At 39.6% G+C, this 17,379-nt stretch overlaps 2 protein-coding genes across 2 annotated transcripts; one reads left to right on the top strand and one right to left on the bottom strand.

The window, feature by feature from the left end:
• The first annotated feature begins 380 nt into the window (after nucleotides 1-380).
• Nucleotides 381-3,357, top strand: LOC110601008 (pentatricopeptide repeat-containing protein At3g23020). Its single transcript, XM_021737979.2, has one exon. The coding sequence runs from the start codon at nucleotides 617-619 to the stop codon at nucleotides 3,200-3,202; it is 2,586 nt and encodes an 861-aa protein (XP_021593671.1). The 5' UTR covers nucleotides 381-616; the 3' UTR covers nucleotides 3,203-3,357.
• A 155-nt stretch (nucleotides 3,358-3,512) lies between these two features.
• Nucleotides 3,513-5,142, bottom strand: LOC110601009 (CBL-interacting serine/threonine-protein kinase 4). Its single transcript, XM_021737980.2, has one exon. It carries the CDS (start codon nucleotides 5,032-5,034, stop codon nucleotides 3,733-3,735), a length of 1,302 nt encoding a protein of 433 aa, XP_021593672.1. The 5' UTR covers nucleotides 5,035-5,142; the 3' UTR covers nucleotides 3,513-3,732.
• Nucleotides 5,143-17,379: the final 12,237 nt, after the last annotated feature.

Below are 17,379 nucleotides of genomic sequence, written 5' to 3'. Positions count from 1 at the left end.
TTTTATTTTTTATTTTTTTATTTTTTTGTTATAGATAGCTGTAATAATTATAAAAATTTTAAATTTTTTTATTTTTTATATATTATAAAATGAAATTGTATATTAAAAAAGGAGAGAAGAATAGAAGAGAAAAATATATTTATTTAAATAAATAATAAATAATAAAAAGGAGAATTTTTTAATTTATATTAATTTTAAAAATTATAATTATAAGTAAGGAGGAGTTTAACGAAATTTTAATTAAAATTTAAAGAATTTAAAAAAAAAGGTTAAAGTTGAGTGAAAATGAAAATTTATTAAAATTGAAATAATTTAAAAAAAAACTTTTAAAAAAAATTATAAATTTTTGGAATATATGAAATAACGGAGGTACTCTATAATTTTCCCATTCCAGGACTTGCTTGGACCGAAGGCAGTCCAAAGAAGTAGGGCGACCCATCAAAATTTCTGTCGGGAGAGTTTCACGATAAGACTAAAACCCTGCTCTGAACCCTAAATAGTCGAATACCATCGCCTGACGGTCGAATCTCAATATACCACCGCTACGATACCTGCAACTAAATTTCTTGGCAGTCCAGTAAAATCTCGCTTATTTCAATAATTTAAGCACATCTCAATGTATGTGAAGCTGCAGTTAGATACCAATAGCTTCCACATATTCTGCAACAATAGGGCCTCACCAAATGTAGGAGTTTCTGTATCTCCGCTGGAAAAAATTGAACGGATCAGGAAATTGAGAGAACAAACACTCCTTGAGACACCAACTGGAGACGAGAAGAGGTTCAATTTAATTCACAAACAGGATCGTGAAAAACCTGTCTTGACCAAACGGGTTTTGGAGAAGAACTCAGATAGGGACCTCAGAATAACCAAAAGGGGTGGTGCAAAAGTTTCTAGCAATAAGAGGTTTGGGGCTAAAGTGAATGGTTTGAATGGTAATGGGTCTGTCAGCAAATTGCACAATAGGTGTTCGACGAAATGGGTAAATTATGGAGGTTGTATTCCAGCAATTTTGCATGCTTTGGATACAATTAAAGACTTGGACGAGGCATTGAAACCTTGGGAAGATACACTTACTAACAAAGAGAGGAGCATAATTTTGAAGGAGCAGTCTAGTTGGCAGAGAGCCATGGAGATTTTTGAGTGGTTTAAAGGAAAGGGTTGTTATGAGCTGAATGTGATTCATTATAATATCATGATTAGGATTCTTGGCAAACAGCGGCAATGGAGCCACCTCGAACGTTTGTGCGATGAAATGAAGAATAGAAATATTTTGCCTATCAATTCTACATATGGTACTTTGATTGATGTTTATACCAAGGGTGGCCTTAAGGGAGAGGCACTTGTTTGGCTTGAGAAGATGAATGAGCAAGGAATGGAACCTGATGAGGTAACAATGGGGATTGTCGTGCAAATGTACAAGAAGACAGGGGAGTTTCAAAAAGCCGAGGAGTTTTTCAAGAGGTGGTCATTGGGTGAATCTTTGAAGCATAGAGGAATCAGCAAAGCAAGTTCTAGACAGGAGAATGAAACACGGGTGAATCTTTTTTTGAGTTCATACACGTACAATACATTGATAGACACCTACGGCAAAGCTGGGCAGCTTAAAGAAGCATCTGAGACTTTTGCCGAGATGCTTAGGAAGGGGATTGTGCCAACTACAGTGACTTTCAATACGATGATTCACATTTGTGGTAATCATGGCCAGCTTGAAGAAGTGGCTTTACTTATGCAGAAGATGGAGGAGCTTCGATGCCCACCTGATACAAGGACATATAATATTCTTATTTCTATTCATGCCAAGCACAACGATATAAACATGGCAGCTAGCTACTTTAAAAGGATGAAGGAAGATCAGTTGCAGCCAGACCTTGTGAGTTACCGCACCCTCTTATATGCGTTCTCAATAAGGCATATGGTAGATGATGCAGAAGATTTGGTTTCAGAGATGGATGAAAAGGGTTTAGAGATTGATGAGTACACACAATCAGCTCTGACTAGAATGTATATAGAAGCTGGGAAGCTTGAGAAGTCATGGTTATGGTTCATGAGGTTTCATCTTGTAGGAAATATGACTTCTGAGTGTTATTCTGCCAACATTGATGCATATGGGGAGCATGGACATGTTGTGGAAGCTGAGAAAGTTTTTAGATGCTGCCAAGATCAAAACAAGCTTACTGTTCTTGAGTTCAATGTGATGATCAAAGCATATGGTTTAGGGAAGAACTATGATAAAGCATGTGTCTTGTTTGATAGCATGGAGAGTTATGGTGTAGTTCCAGATAAATGTAGCTATAGTTCTCTCATACAGATTTTGGCTAGTGCTGACTTGCCAGACAAAGCAAAACACTATTTGAAGAAGATGCAAGAGGCGGGACTGGTTAGTGATTGCATTCAATATTGTGCTGTGGTTTCAAGCTTTGTGAAATTAGGTAGACTGGAAATGGCAGAGGAGCTGTATAAGGAGATGATTAGCTTTGACGTGAAGCCAGATGTTATAGTTTATGGCGTGTTGATAAATGCTTTTGCTGATATCGGAAGTGTCAAAAAAGCAATCACTTATGTTGATGCAATGAAAAGAGCAGGTTTGCCTGGAAATACAGTCATATACAATTCCTTGATCAAGCTCTATACCAAAGTTGGCTACCTGAGAGAAGCACAAGAAACATACAAACTGCTACAGTCATCTGAAGCAGGTCCTGATGCATATTCTTCCAATTGTATGATAGATCTCTACAGTGAACAATCTATGGTCAAACAAGCTGAAGATATTTTTGAGAGCATGAAGAGAAAAGCGGATGCAAATGAATTTACTTTTGCAATGATGTTGTGCATGTACAAAAGGCTTGGGAGGTTTGAAGAAGCCATTAAAATTGCAAAACATATGAGAGACCTGGGACTTCTGACTGATTTGTTGAGCTTCAATAATGTTCTTGGGCTGTATGCGTTGGATGGCAGATTCAAAGAGGCAGTCGGAACTTTCAGGGAAATGGTAGGAGCTGACATACAACCCGATGATTGTACATTCAAATCTCTTGGAATTGTCTTAGTGAAATGTGGAATATCAAAGCAGGCCATTGGGAAGCTGGAAGCAACAAGAAAGAAGGATCCTAACAGTGGTTTGCAGGCATGGTTAGTGGCTCTCTCAACCATAGTTGATGTAGATAATGATGATGAAAATGATGACACTGCTGATGTGTGACTAGCATATCAGCGAAAATATCAGTAGAAACTAGTTAGTACATTATACTGGCTCTTTTTTCCTTTTTGTTCTGCTATAGGATTCAGCGTATTGTAAATTGTGTTATTTCTCTGTACTGTAATTGCCTTGAAAAATCTGTTTCATAATTGTGTTCAGACTTTGAGGTCCCTTAGTTGATTTTGTGGATCAATTTAATCTCACAATTCACATAATGGATGTCAAATAACTCGTTCAGTTGCTGAGCATAATTTTTCAGCCATGAATATAAAAAATTTGTGATTTTATATCATGCCAAATGAAAACACAAACATAATTCAAATGTCAATCAAACTAAATTAAGACTGAATTTACAAACTTAGTATAGGAAGGATCATGATCCAGCCTAGCTAATACAACTAAACGCTAAAGATAAAGTATTGGGTGAAACTACAGAATAGTCCCATGTACAAAGATCAGCCAGTGTTCTCCATCCATGTTCCATCAGATCGAGCATTCCCCCCCATATGCCTTCAAGAAAAAGCATCATCTTTTCACATAGAATCATTATGCCATTGAAGAACAACATCTTGAAGCCCATCCTTCAACTCCCCCCAATGAAATTCCTCAAACTCCGCCCCATCACCCCCCACCACCTTCACTTCCACCACCAATAGCTTCTCTGCTATTTCCAACGCCTCCAATACCAGAAGCAACCTCCCCTTGCCCAATCCAATTGCCCTACCCTTTCCTTCCTCAATTCTATATCCTAATTTTTCTCCAACCTCTCTTACTCTCTCCACTATTCTCTCCACCGTCTCCCTTGAAGTAAACCTCTTCTCTCTTTTACTTTTAACCTCAAGGAGGCCGGATAGATCCAACCCCGAAGATAAAGATATTATATGAAATGCATTAACTTCTGAAGTATCAAATTTACAATATTTTGCATGTTCTAATTCGAACATGCTACTCTGAGTTGGTATTTCATAATTCTTCAGGAACCAAGAATGGTTCATTAGTTCTTGTATGCTCATTCTTTTAGAGGGATTCGGGTCAAGAAGCCGGGCTATAATCGATTTAGCTGGTTTTGTGATAGGAGAAGGCATTTGGTATTCTCTTCGATGAATTTTCTTGTACATGGCTGCAAGATTCGTATCATCAAAGGGCAATTGTGCTGATAGTAAAAAGAAGAGAATGACACCGCAAGACCACGCGTCCACTTTCGCACCATCATAGCCCTGCCGTGCTATCACCTCCGGCGCGGTGAAAGCTGGGGTCCCACAAGCCGTCTGAAGGACAACGCCATTTTGCGCCTCGGCCAAGGCCGAGAGACCGAAATCTGATACTTTTAGATTACCATTCTCGTCAAGGAGGAGATTCTGAGGCTTGACATCGCGGTGAGCGACGCCGTTCTGGTGGCAGAAGTGGAGAGCAGACACGAGCTGTTGAAAGTACCGGCGGGCCCTAGATTCCTTGAGTTTACCACGCTGGAGAACCTTGGAGAAGAGCTCGCCACCCATGGCAAGCTCCACGACTATGTAGATTTTGGTCTTGGTGGCCATCACTTCATGGATTTTAAGAATATTCGGATGGTGCTGGAGGCGGCGCATGGCAGAGATCTCGCATATTATACGGGGCTCCATGGCAGCGTCCACCGTGCGTGTTTTGTCAATAATCTTTATAGCAACGGGCTTGTTGTCCATCAGAGAACGGGCAGCGTAAACCTTAGCGAAGCTGCCGCGGCCCAGTAATTTGCCGAGCTCGTACCTGTTGAGAAGGGTGGTAGGGATGTTGGAGGAGGTGGTTCTCAACGGAAGAGGCGAAGGAAAAGGCGGTGGCTGAGCCCGTGGTTCCATGGCCGAAGGGTGGATGGGGGGTCGAGGAGGGGTGATGGTGGCTGCAAACCCAAGAGACCTCACTCACGGGACGGCTCTTTGGCTCAGAGTGGTGGATTCTATATATAGGAGGGAGCAGTACGTCGTGACCTTTCAGGGTTGTATTCGTGGAGCCGATTTAGAATTCGGGGGGCTATAATTTTTATTGCGTTGCCCAAATTGCCCCTTTTTAGTTTTGATTGTGCTAGGATCTTTGAGGGAATCAAGGAATCATTAGCTGTATTTACACGTTTTAATGATGTCAAATGATATCTCATTTACTCTGCCAAAATTAAGTCATTTATAAGGTAATTTTTATTTTTTTTTATAATTAATTTTTTTTTAAAAAAAATGTAAATTTTATTATAATATAATACATCCTCCATCAATAAATTAATTAATTGAACATTAATACTTCTTATTATTAAATTATTTTTAAAACTAATAATTTTTATTTTTAATGCATATTAAATAAGAATATAGGAAAAAAAGTAATAAATAAACAATTATTTTATTTTATGATTCAAAAAATTTATTTTAAAAAAGAGTTGCGTCTAATTTGATAGAATATGTATACCCACTGTTTAAAGTGATAATTATTATGTTTAGATTTGTGGAAAATTTACTAATTTATTTTTATTTTAATATTTCATAATTAAAATATTTATATATTTTATAAAATAAAACTTTTTAATTATATTATTAAAAAATAATTATTTTATTTATTTTATTTTTATTAAAAATATTAATTAATATAAATATTTAAAATTATAAAAATTAAATAACATATATGATTATATGTATATTAATTAAATAATATAAATAATTTCAGACATTTAGTCATTTTTTAACAAAATAATTAAAAAGTTAAATTTTATAAAATATAAAAAAAATTTTAATTTAATAATTTTAAAATATAAACAAATTAATTTTATAAAAATTTAATAGTAATTTATCCTTATTTAAATTATTTCCAATATATTTATTTCCTCCCCATGTCCCGTTTCCAGTGAATATATAATGTATTATAATTGTACTTAGTTTTTTCTTTTCTGATAGAATTGTACTTTCGTTAATTATTAATTTTTGTTTTGAAAAATAAAGTTGTCTAATCATTTCTTTACCTTTTTTTTTTTGGAAACACTCTAAGCATTACTTAAAATGAGATTAAGAGAGCATATATTTGTATGGGACAGAAAATAATACTAATATTATTATTATGCTCTATTTGTCTTATAAACTATTCTTTTTTATAAATTAAAAATGTAATTGATATAATTAAAATAATAATTTTTTAAGTGTTTTTAATATATTTCACTTATGTAATACCCGGCTCGAGTCCGGCCTCGGAATTCCTGTAGTCTGGTGGAATCTCGGGTGTCGGAACTCTCGAGAAGGGTAATACATAGGTTTTCTTATGTATTTTGACTTGTTTTAAGGAAAATGAGTTTTTGAAAGAAAAGAGCCAAGGGAGAAAATGGCACGTTCGGCCGCCGAAGGTGACTTTCGGCCGCCGAACCTTGCATGGTTTCGGATTCACGTTTGGCCGCCGAAGGTGGTCTGGCCAGCCACCTATAAAAGGGCGCCAAGTCGGTGGAAGGATGATATTTTGTTTCCATCTTCAGCCAGAGGTGAGTCCAACACCCTCCCTAGTTGACTTTCATGCTCTTGCTCAAATCTTGTAAGGTTTTGAAGAGTTTTCATGTGTTTTTGAAGGTTTTGAAAGTTTTGAGCAAAAGAACCAAGTTTTGACGTTTGGAGAGTTGTGAGGAGATTTCGCCATATCACGACGTTAGGATCACTTGATCTCCTGGTTGGAAGAGGTAAGTGAAGATCCTGAACTTCCTTTCTTGATTTTTGAAGGTTTTAGAGGAGTTGTATGACTAGTATGCATGAATAGGGTTTTGGTTGAGGTTTTTGCATGATTTTGTGTTTAAGCATGTTTAAGTGTTGTTTGATATGTTTCTTGGGGTTATAAGTGAGTTTTAGGCCCTTTTATGCATGTTTTATGGTATGTGCTACTTGGGAGTAGCTGATATGCATGTTGGGTAAGTTTGGGGGAAAGGTTTGCATGAAACAGAGCAGGGTTCTGCCCAGCGGGCAAAACCAGGTTCGGCCGCCGAAGGAAGGTTTGGCCGCCGAACCCCTTGTGGAGGCAGTTTCGGCTGCCAAAGCTTGCCCCCGAACATGTGGACTTTCGTCTCTGGAGGCAAGGTTCGGCCGCCGAAAGTGCCGTCGAAGGTTGAGTTTCGTCTCTGGACGAGACGTTCGGCTGCCGAAGGTGCCGCCGAACATGCATGAGTTTCGTCTCTGGAGGGGAGTTTCAGCCGCCGAACCTGCCGCCGAAAGTGCTCTGTCCAGCTTTCTTTTGCATGTTTTATATGATTGTTCTATGATGGTTTAGAGGGTTTTTGGGGAGTTTCTTAGAGATGTTCTTGAGTTAGTTTGGTCCCTCATTTCAGTCCACCTGTGTAGGAACGGACCAGAGGAGCCAAGGAGGTCAGCAGTGAGCACTATTTCAGAACCTGCAGAGTCAGTACAGAGTTAGCCAGAGGTGAGTGGAACTGAACTAAATATTTGTAAGATGAGCACTCACACATTTTTAGCATGTTTCATGCATTATTTACGCCATGTTTGTAGGTTTGCATTAGTAAGCACGAAGATGTTGCATTAATCAGTGCATGTACAGATCGGGCGTAGCTTGGATTCATTAGCCCCCTAAATGAAGACCTGAGGAGCCCTGAAAGGGCCGGGCATACAGTACCATAGGGTGCTGAATGAAGACCTGAGGAGCTCCTTCGCGGGCCGGGCAATGTGGGAGAATTTTGAATTAGTCCGTCTGAGATTATGTGATTTACTTGTGTTATGATGCATTCCATGAGATCATGTTTTATCACATGTTTTATATGTACTACTCACTGGGCTAGTATAGCTCATCCTCTCCCTCAACCCCAATCTTGCAGGTACAGAGTCCAGAGAGGTCAGCAGGGTACAGATAAAGAGAAGAGTTATGTAATAGCTAGTGTGGACATGTAATTGTATAGATAGTGTATGTTGTATAGATGATGCTTGACCTTATGAGTTGTAATCCCTTTTGTATATACATGGTCTGTTATGAAAATGATTTTAGTGTTTTTGTGTGTATGAAAAACCAGGCTTAACATGCTATGAGAGGACCCGCCTAGAGCACAGATGAGAGCTCTAGCAGGGGTGTTATCGTACAGAGTTAGTGTATGCACAGGTTAAGCCTTGGAATAGAGAAAAGTTTTAATGTTTACAGAAAATGTATGATCATGTATGGGATTTCACAGGTACACAGAGTTCACAGTAGGCTTACTACGGGTCCCGGTGGCCTTAAGCCGATCTGGATCCTAGTGCCTGTAGCAGTTCGATTTTCGGGCTGTTACAGATTGGTATCAGAGCCCTAGGTTCATATGGTCGGACCTAGAGAGAGAGAGTCGGGCTCATAAAGGTCATAGTTGGTCAAGTACCCTAGGAAGCATGTCCACTAGGATAGGATGTCAGTCCTGTCTATCTGATGTGTGAATTGCCATGATTTATGCATGTGCTATATGTTGCTAATGTGCTATGTGATGTGTGTTGTGATTCCAGAGAGTGAAGATGCGAGGAACTCGTCGATCCGCGAGATTGACTGGAGTCCCACCAGGAAGTGAGGGTACAGCTGCTCGTCCTCCTGCATTGCCAAGGGCAAGATCTCACAGGTCAAGCAGGGAAGGAACGTCATGAGACCCTAGAAGGTCTTCGGACGAGAGCAGAAGAGGAATAGAGAGAGGGGGAAGATCAGAGAAAGAAAGAGAGGCTATGGATGTTGGTCCGAGCAGAGATGAAAGTATGGGTATAGGAAGGTCTGACGAAGGGATGGGAGGGTCCCAAGGAGGTGCACAGGCCTCGGGATTTAGCTATTCACCCTTTCCACAGGGCCCGGGGTATTCGATGGGAGGTACGTCGGATTTCTCCAGCTTTGCCCCATATCCATCTTATATGCCCTATATGCCTTATCCTTCTTTTTACCCACCTTATCACATGTATCCACCCCCACCTGTTCAGCCAAGTCCAGCACAACCTGAATCAAGAGAACCAGTACCACCACCACCAGAACCTGTTGCCCCTGTTGTTGAAGCACAGCAGCCTAGTTCATCAGGGGGACATAAGGTGAAGATGACCGAGTACTTAAAGTTGGATGCTCCTAAATTCAATACAGGAGATGATCCCTTTGAGTACCTGAGTGCAGTGAGAATGATAACCAGTGAGTTGGGAGCTGATGAGAGCAGGACCATTGAGATGGCAGGGTTCACATTAAAGTGCAAGAAAGCAAAAGAATGGTTCAAGAACTATGTGGAGCCCAGAATAGACAGCATGACGTGGGAAGAGTTCGCCAATGAGTTCGCAGGGTGGGCTTTTCCTGACAGTGCCAGGGAGATGAAGGTTGTTGAGTTCGAACAGCTGAGACAGACAGAGGAGATGAGCGTTGATGAGTATACAGATAAGTTCTTGGCATTGTTACCATACGTAGGGCAGGCGTATGATACGGATCAGAAGAAGGCAAGGAGATATGCCACAAGGCTTCACCCCAGGTATTTCTCCTTGATCCTTCCAGCAGAAAAAGAGAGTTTCCACTCTATTGTGGATGCAGCCAGAAAAATGGAGGCAAGTGCCATCATACAGTGAACAGGAAAGCGGCAGGTGGCACAGTCTTCAAGTTCTAAGACCCCCAGTGCAGCGGTTTCTGGCAGCAGAAAGGGAGAGAAGTTTAAATCCAAGAGAGGCAAGTTCTGGAGCAGGCTTAAGTCAGGACTGGGAATGGGAAGTGGCTCCAGCTCTAGCACAGGTAGTTCAGTATGTCAGAAGTGTGGGAAACCACATCGAGGAGTTTGTCTGATGGGATCTACAGCCTGCTATAGATGTGGGCGAGAGGGACATATTGCAAGAGAATGTCCCCAGGCGACCTTTATGGCACCATCCCAGCAGATGACCTCAGGCAGTGTAGCACAGCCAGCAACTTCAGCCGTACCACAGAGCAGTGGCAGAGGTAGAGGAAGAGGGTCAGCCTCTTCATCAGGGATGGGTTCCCGAGGTGCAGGTCCGTCAGCTCCAGCACGGATTTTCACCATGACTCAATAGGAGGCAGACACATCGAACACAGTGGTGTCAGGTAATCTCATCATTGGGTGTTCAGAGGTGTATGCTTTGATGGACCCCGGTGCTTCTCACTTTTTCATTGCTTCTAGAGCCGCAGAGAGGTTGGGTTTGATAGTCTCCGCGTTAGAGTGTCCTCTCTGGGTCAGTGGACCTAGATGTGACCCATCATTGGCAAAGTCAGTCTGTCAAGTCAGTCCAGTGTGTATAGAGGGTAGATACCTTCCAGCTGACCTTGTGGTTCTCGAGTTGGCAGATTTTGATGTCATTCTAGGGATGGATTGGTTATCTACATATAATGCTACCTTGAACTGCAGAGACAAGGTAGTTAGTGTCAGAGACCAGGATGGGTCAGAGTGTGTCTTCAGAGGAGACAGGAGAGGGACACCTAAGGGTTTGATATTAGCCCTCCAGGCTCGTAGGTTGTTGAGGAAGGGTTGTCAGGGGTTCCTAGCTCATGTGAGAGAGCTAGACATGCAGGTTACGGAACCATCCTCAGTACCAGTTGTTAGAGAGTTCCCAGATGTGTTTCCTGAAGAGCTTCCAGGACTACCACCTATTAGGGAAATAGAGTTCGAGATAGAGTTAATGCCTGGTACGCGACCGATCTCTATTCCTCCCTATAGGATGGCACCAGCAGAGCTAAGAGAGTTGAAAGAGCAGTTACAGGATTTGGTAGACAAGGGTTTCATCCGCCCGAGTACCTCACCTTGGGGTGCTCCAGTACTGTTTGTCAGGAAGAAGGATGGACCTCTTAGACTTTGTGTCGACTATCGGCAGTTGAACAAGGTCACTACCAAGAACAAATATCCTCTACCCAGGATCGATGATCTATTTGACCAGCTGTCAGTAGCAGGTTGTTTCTCGAAGTTAGATCTGAGATCCGGATACCATCAGTTGAGAATTAGGGAAGAGGATGTACCTAAGACAGCTTTCAGGACCAGATATGGGCATTATGAGTTCCTAGTAATGCCGTTTGGGTTAATTAACGCCCCTGCAGCATTCATGGATCTCATGAACAGAGTTTTCAGAGAGTACCTGGATCGCTTTGTGATTGTCTTTATAGATGATATCTTAGTGTACTCCAGGGATGCAGAGGAGCATGCCCAGCATCTGAGGATAGTCTTGCAGACTTTGAGGGAGCATGGCTTGTATGCCAAGTTCTCTAAGTGCGAGTTCTGGCTGAGGAGCATTTCTTTCTTGGGGCATGTAGTATCAGATGAAGGGATAGCAGTGGACCCTAAGAAGGTAGAGGCAGTAGCCAACTGGCCTACACCCATGACAGTAACAGAGATCAAGAGTTTTCTGGGTTTGGCAGGCTACTATCGGAGGTTCGTTCAGGACTTCTCGAAGATTGCTGCTCCGATGACCAGATTAACCAGAAAGAACCAGAAGTTTGTATGGTCAGAAGAGTGTGAAGAGAGTTTTGAAGAGTTGAAGAGACGGTTGACGTCAGCACCGGTGTTAGCTCTGCCGATCAGTGATGAAGACTTCACAGTGTTCTGTGATGCATCCCGAGTGGGATTGGGTTGTGTGTTGATGCAGAATGGCAGAGTGATAGTTTATGCTTCTAGACAGCTGAAGAAGCACGAGCTGAACTATCCTACACACGATCTGGAGATGGCAGCAGTGATCTTTGCACTCAAGATGTGGAGGCATTACCTCTATGGGGTAAAGTGTGCGATTTACACAGATCATAAGAGCCTGCAGCACATCTTGAGCCAGAGAGAGCTCAACTTGAGGCAAAGACGGTGGGTAGAATTGCTCAGTGATTATGATTGTAAGATCCAGTATCATCCGAGTAAGGCTAATGTTGTCGCTGATGCCTTAAGCCGAAAGTCACTCGGCAGTTTATCCCACATCACAGCAGAGAGGAGGCCGGTGGTGAAGGACTTCTACAGGCTCATAGAAGAAGGGCTACAGTTAGAGTTAGCTGGTACAGGTGCTTTGATTGCACAGATGAGAGTTACTCCTGTGTTTCTAGAGCAGGTAGCTCTGAAACAGCACGAGGACCCTGAGTTAGTGAAGATTGCCAGGACTGTTCAGTCAGGCAACGGTGCGGAGTTCAGATTTGACAGTGAGGGGATTCTTCGTCACGGGAAGAGGTTATGTGTGCCAGATGACAGCAAGCTAAAGGAAGACATTATGAGGGAAGCTCATAATGCAAGGTATAGCGTTCACCCTGGAGCCACCAAGATGTATCAAGATCTGAGAAGAGTGTATTGGTGGCCAGCGATGAAGAGAGAAGTGGCACAGTATGTGTCAGCCTGCGAAACGTGTCAAAGGGTGAAGCTAGAATACCAGAAGCCGGTTGGAATGCTTAACCCACTACCGATTCCAGAGTGGAAATGGGAGAACATAGCTATGGATTTTATAGTGGGCTTACCGGCGACGTCCAACAGGCTAGACTCTATATGGGTGATTGTGGATAGACTGACTAAATCTGCTCACTTCATTCCAGTCAGGAGTAACTATTCTGTGGACAAGCTAGCGCAGGTGTATGTCGAAGAGATAGTAAAGCTGCATGGAGTTCCTGTGTCCATCGTATCAGATAGAGGACCTCAGTTCACCTCCAGGTTTTGGCGGAGTCTGCAAGCTGCTATGGGCACAAGATTGGATTTCAGCACTGCTTTCTATCCACAGACAGACGGTCAGTCAGAGAGGACCATCCAGACCATAGAAGATATGTTGAGAATGTGTGTGTTAGACTTTGGCGGTTCTTGGAGGCAGTATCTACCTCTGGTGGAATTTGCCTACAACAACAGCCATCATGCTAGCATAGGGATGGCCCCTTATGAAGCTCTGTATAGGAAGAAGTGCAGAACACCTGTTTGCTGGGAAGAGGTAGGGGAGAAGGCTCTTGCAGGGCCAGAGTTAGTCGAGCTTACCAGCAGATTGGTGCCTATCATTAGAGAAAGGATCAGAACAGCGGTCAGCAGACAGAAAAGTTATGCAGATATCCGTAGGAAGCAGATAGAGTTCCAGGAGGGGGATATGGTTTTGCTGAAGGTGTCTCCAATGAAGGGCGTGGTTCGCTTTGGGAGAAAGGGTAAGCTAGCTCCACGATACATTGGTCCCTTTGAGATTCTGCAGCGGATCGAGAATGTGTCATACAAGCTGGATTTACCTGCATCTATGGAAATAATCCATCCGGTGTTTCATGTTTCTATGCTACGGAAATTTGTGTCAGATCCGAACCAGGTTCTCAGTGAGCCTGATGTGGAGCTCCTAGGAGATCTCACATATGTAGAACAGCCAGTGCGGATCATTGACACCCAGATTCGAAAGCTGAGAAACAAGAAGATACCAATGGTGAAAGTTCTGTGGAACCACCACAACCTAGAAGAGTGCACTTGGGAGACACGGGAGTCGATGCTCCAGCAATATCCATATCTGTTTTAAGGTTCATTTTCCCCTTTTCTATGTGTTTATGCGCTTTATGTTTGCGGAACATTCGGGGACGAATGTTCTTAAGGGGGGGAGAATGTAATACCCGGCTCGAGTCCGGCCTCGGAATTCTTGTAGTCTGGTGGAATCTCGGGTGTCGGAACTCTCGAGAAGGGTAATACATAGGTTTTCTTATGTATTTTGACTTGTTTTAAGGAAAATGAGTTTTTGAAAGAAAAGAGCCAAGGGAGAAAATGGCACGTTCGGCCGCCGAAGGTGACTTTCGGCCGCCGAACCTTGCATGGTTTCGGATTCACGTTTGGCCGCCGAAGGTGGTCTGGCCAGCCACCTATAAAAGGGCGCCAAGTCGGTGGAAGGATGATATTTTGTTTCCATCTTCAGCCAGAGGTGAGTCCAACACCCTCCCTAGTTGACTTTCATGCTCTTGCTCAAATCTTGTAAGGTTTTGAAGAGTTTTCATGTGTTTTTGAAGGTTTTGAAAGTTTTGAGCAAAAGAACCAAGTTTTGACGTTTGGAGAGTTGTGAGGAGATTTCGCCATATCACGACGTTAGGATCACTTGATCTCCTGGTTGGAAGAGGTAAGTGAAGATCCTGAACTTCCTTTCTTGATTTTTGAAGGTTTTAGGGGAGTTGTATGACTAGTATGCATGAATAGGGTTTTGGTTGAGGTTTTTGCATGATTTTGTGTTTAAGCATGTTTAAGTGTTGTTTGATATGTTTCTTGGGGTTATAAGTGAGTTTTAGGCCCTTTTATGCATGTTTTATGGTATGTGCTAGTTGGGAGTAGTTGATATGCATGTTGGGTAAGTTTGGGGGAAAGGTTTGCATGAAACAGAGCAGGGTTCTGCCCAGCGGGCAAAACCAGGTTCGGCCGCCGAACCCCTTGTGGAGGCAGTTTCGGCTGCCAAAGCTTGCCCCCGAACATGTGGACTTTCGTCTCTGGAGGCAAGGTTCGGCCGCCGAAAGTGCCGTCGAAGGTTGAGTTTCGTCTCTGGACGAGACGTTCGGCTGCCGAAGGTGCCGCCGAACATGCATGAGTTTCGTCTCTGGAGGGGAGTTTCAGCCGCCGAACCTGCCGCCGAAAGTGCTCTGTCCAGCTTTCTTTTGCATGTTTTATATGATTGTTCTATGATGGTTTAGAGGGTTTTTGGGGAGTTTCTTAGAGATGTTCTTGAGTTAGTTTGGTCCCTCATTTCAGTCCACCTGTGTAGGAACGGACCAGAGGAGCCAAGGAGGTCAGCAGTGAGCACTATTTCAGAACCTGCAGAGTCAGTACAGAGTTAGCCAGAGGTGAGTGGAACTGAACTAAATATTTGTAAGATGAGCACTCACACATTTTTAGCATGTTTCATGCATTATTTATGCCATGTTTGTAGGTTTGCATTAGTAAGCACGAAGATGTTGCATTAATCAGTGCATGTACAGATCGGGCGTAGCTTGGATTCATTAGCCCCCTAAATGAAGACCTGAGGAGCCCTGAAAGGGCCGGGCATACGGTACCATAGGGTGCTGAATGAAGACTTGAGGAGCTCCTTCGCGGGCCGGGCAATGTGAGGAAATTTTGAATTAGTCCGTCTGAGATTATGTGATTTACTTGTGTTATGATGCATTCCATGAGATCATGTTTTATCACATGTTTTATATGTACTACTCACTGGGCTAGTATAGCTCATCCTCTCCCTCAACCCCAGTCTTGCAGGTACAGAGTCCAGAGAGGTCAGCAGGGTACAGATAAAGAGAAGAGTTATGTAATAGCTAGTGTGGACATGTAATTGTATAGATAGTGTATGTTGTATAGATGATGCTTGACCTTATGAGTTGTAATCCCTTTTGTATATACATGGTCTGTTATGAAAATGATTTTAGTGTTTTTGTGTGTATGAAAAATCAGGCTTAACATGCTATGAGAGGACCCGTCTAGAGCACAGATGAGAGCTCTAGCAGGGGTGTTATCGTACAGAGTTAGTGTATGCACAGGTTAAGCCTTGGAACAGAGAAAAGTTTTAATGTTTACAGAAAATGTATGATTATGTATGGGATTTCACAGGTACACAGAGTTCACAGTGTATGATTACTATGGGTCCCGGCGGCATTAAACCGATCTGGATCCTAGTGCTGATAGCAGTTCGGTTTCCGGACTGTTACAACTTACTTTTGTTTCATTATAAATTAAATAATTCATATTAAAAAAATTATTTTATAATTAATAAATTTTATATTTTTCAATACACATTAAAGTAATGGTATAGTAAGTATTAACAAGCAAATAATAACTATTGCTTAAAAAATATGTATGATTTACGATAATAGAAAAATAAAATAAATTTACCATATAGATAAATAATATTAATTTTTAAATTGATAATATATTTATATTAATATATAAAAAAAAACAAGCGGAGAAAGAGAGAATGGTAATATCAAAATCATGAACATGGAATAAATGGACAGATTAAAATAAAGAAGAAACATACAAAATATATTTTTGTGAAAAGATTGACATGAAAGGGCAAAGTACCCCCCAACCAATCTTAGGGGAACACCATCATTTAACATTTTTGTTTAAATACACATTAATATGTGAATTTTAATATAATTAATTATATCATTTTTGTAATTTTAAAATTAAATATTTAAATTTTTTATAATTATTCTATAAATAAAAAATTATTCTATTTATAATTTTATTAATTAAAAATTAACAGAAATAATAATTTTTTGTACTCACAGTTATATCCAGCGTAGGTTAGAAAATACGAAAGATTTCAAATTTTACTCTCTCAATCTCATTTATTCTTATTTAAAAAAAATTCTTATAAATAAAAGTAAAATATTTTATATTAAATAAATTAAATTTTATTTTTTTCAGTTTTAACGTTTTAACATAATCAATATATTAGTATTTATATTTTTAAAATTAAATATTTAAATCTCTATATTTATTTCATTTAAAATTATATTTATTTTATCTATTATAAATATTAGTTAAAAATTAATATCAAACTTATAAAAGTATAATTTTTTAAAAAATATTATTTATAGAAATCTATCATTTATTTAAAAGTTACTTCTCTGACAATATATATATACTACTTAAAGGTGGTTGTATCGTTTAAAAGTTTAAAATTATAAATTATTGGAATATTTTAATGAATAAAAATTAAAAAATAAAAAATAATAAAATTACACATAAATATGATAATTTGAATAAAAGGTAATATAAATTTAAGTGTTATTTTAAATAAAAAATAAAAAATAAAAAAATTTAAATTTTGATAAATAATAAAAAATAGATGAAATTTTAACTTTTTAATATTTTTAATTTAAAAAAATAAAAATATTTTTATAAAAATATTTTTATATTTTTAATGATAGAAAATGAATGAAAAAAATTAAAATTTAAACGAATGAATTATGAAAAAATTTAAGATTTAATTTTAAAAATACAATGATTGATTTGTTAATTATTTTAAAATTTAAAATTTAATGTATAATTTATTTATATAAAAAATAATGATAAAAATGTTTTTATATTTTTTAATGATAAAAATAAATAAATAAAAAATTAAGTATTCGATTTTAAGAATATATGAATTAATTTATTAATTATATTAAAATTTAAGAATTAAAATATAATTTATTTAAAAAAACATCATTTTTCATATGAGAATTTATTTTTTAATAATTTATTATATATAAAAATTAAAAATATTGTATGTTTTAAAGTGTAATAAATAATTATAAAATAAATTATCATATGA

This window comes from Manihot esculenta, chromosome 15 (genome assembly GCF_001659605.2).
Source record: "Manihot esculenta cultivar AM560-2 chromosome 15, M.esculenta_v8, whole genome shotgun sequence".
NCBI lineage: Eukaryota > Viridiplantae > Streptophyta > Magnoliopsida > Malpighiales > Euphorbiaceae > Manihot > Manihot esculenta.
This window is presented reverse-complemented; position numbering and strand designations above follow the sequence as displayed.

Bases quoted from the DNA above. Each gene is read 5' to 3' on its own strand.
- LOC110601008 (XM_021737979.2), top strand. From the start codon at position 617: ATGTATGTGAAGCTGCAGTTAGATACCAATAGCTTCCACATATTCTGC.
- LOC110601009 (XM_021737980.2), bottom strand. From the start codon at position 5,034: ATGGAACCACGGGCTCAGCCACCGCCTTTTCCTTCGCCTCTTCCGTTG.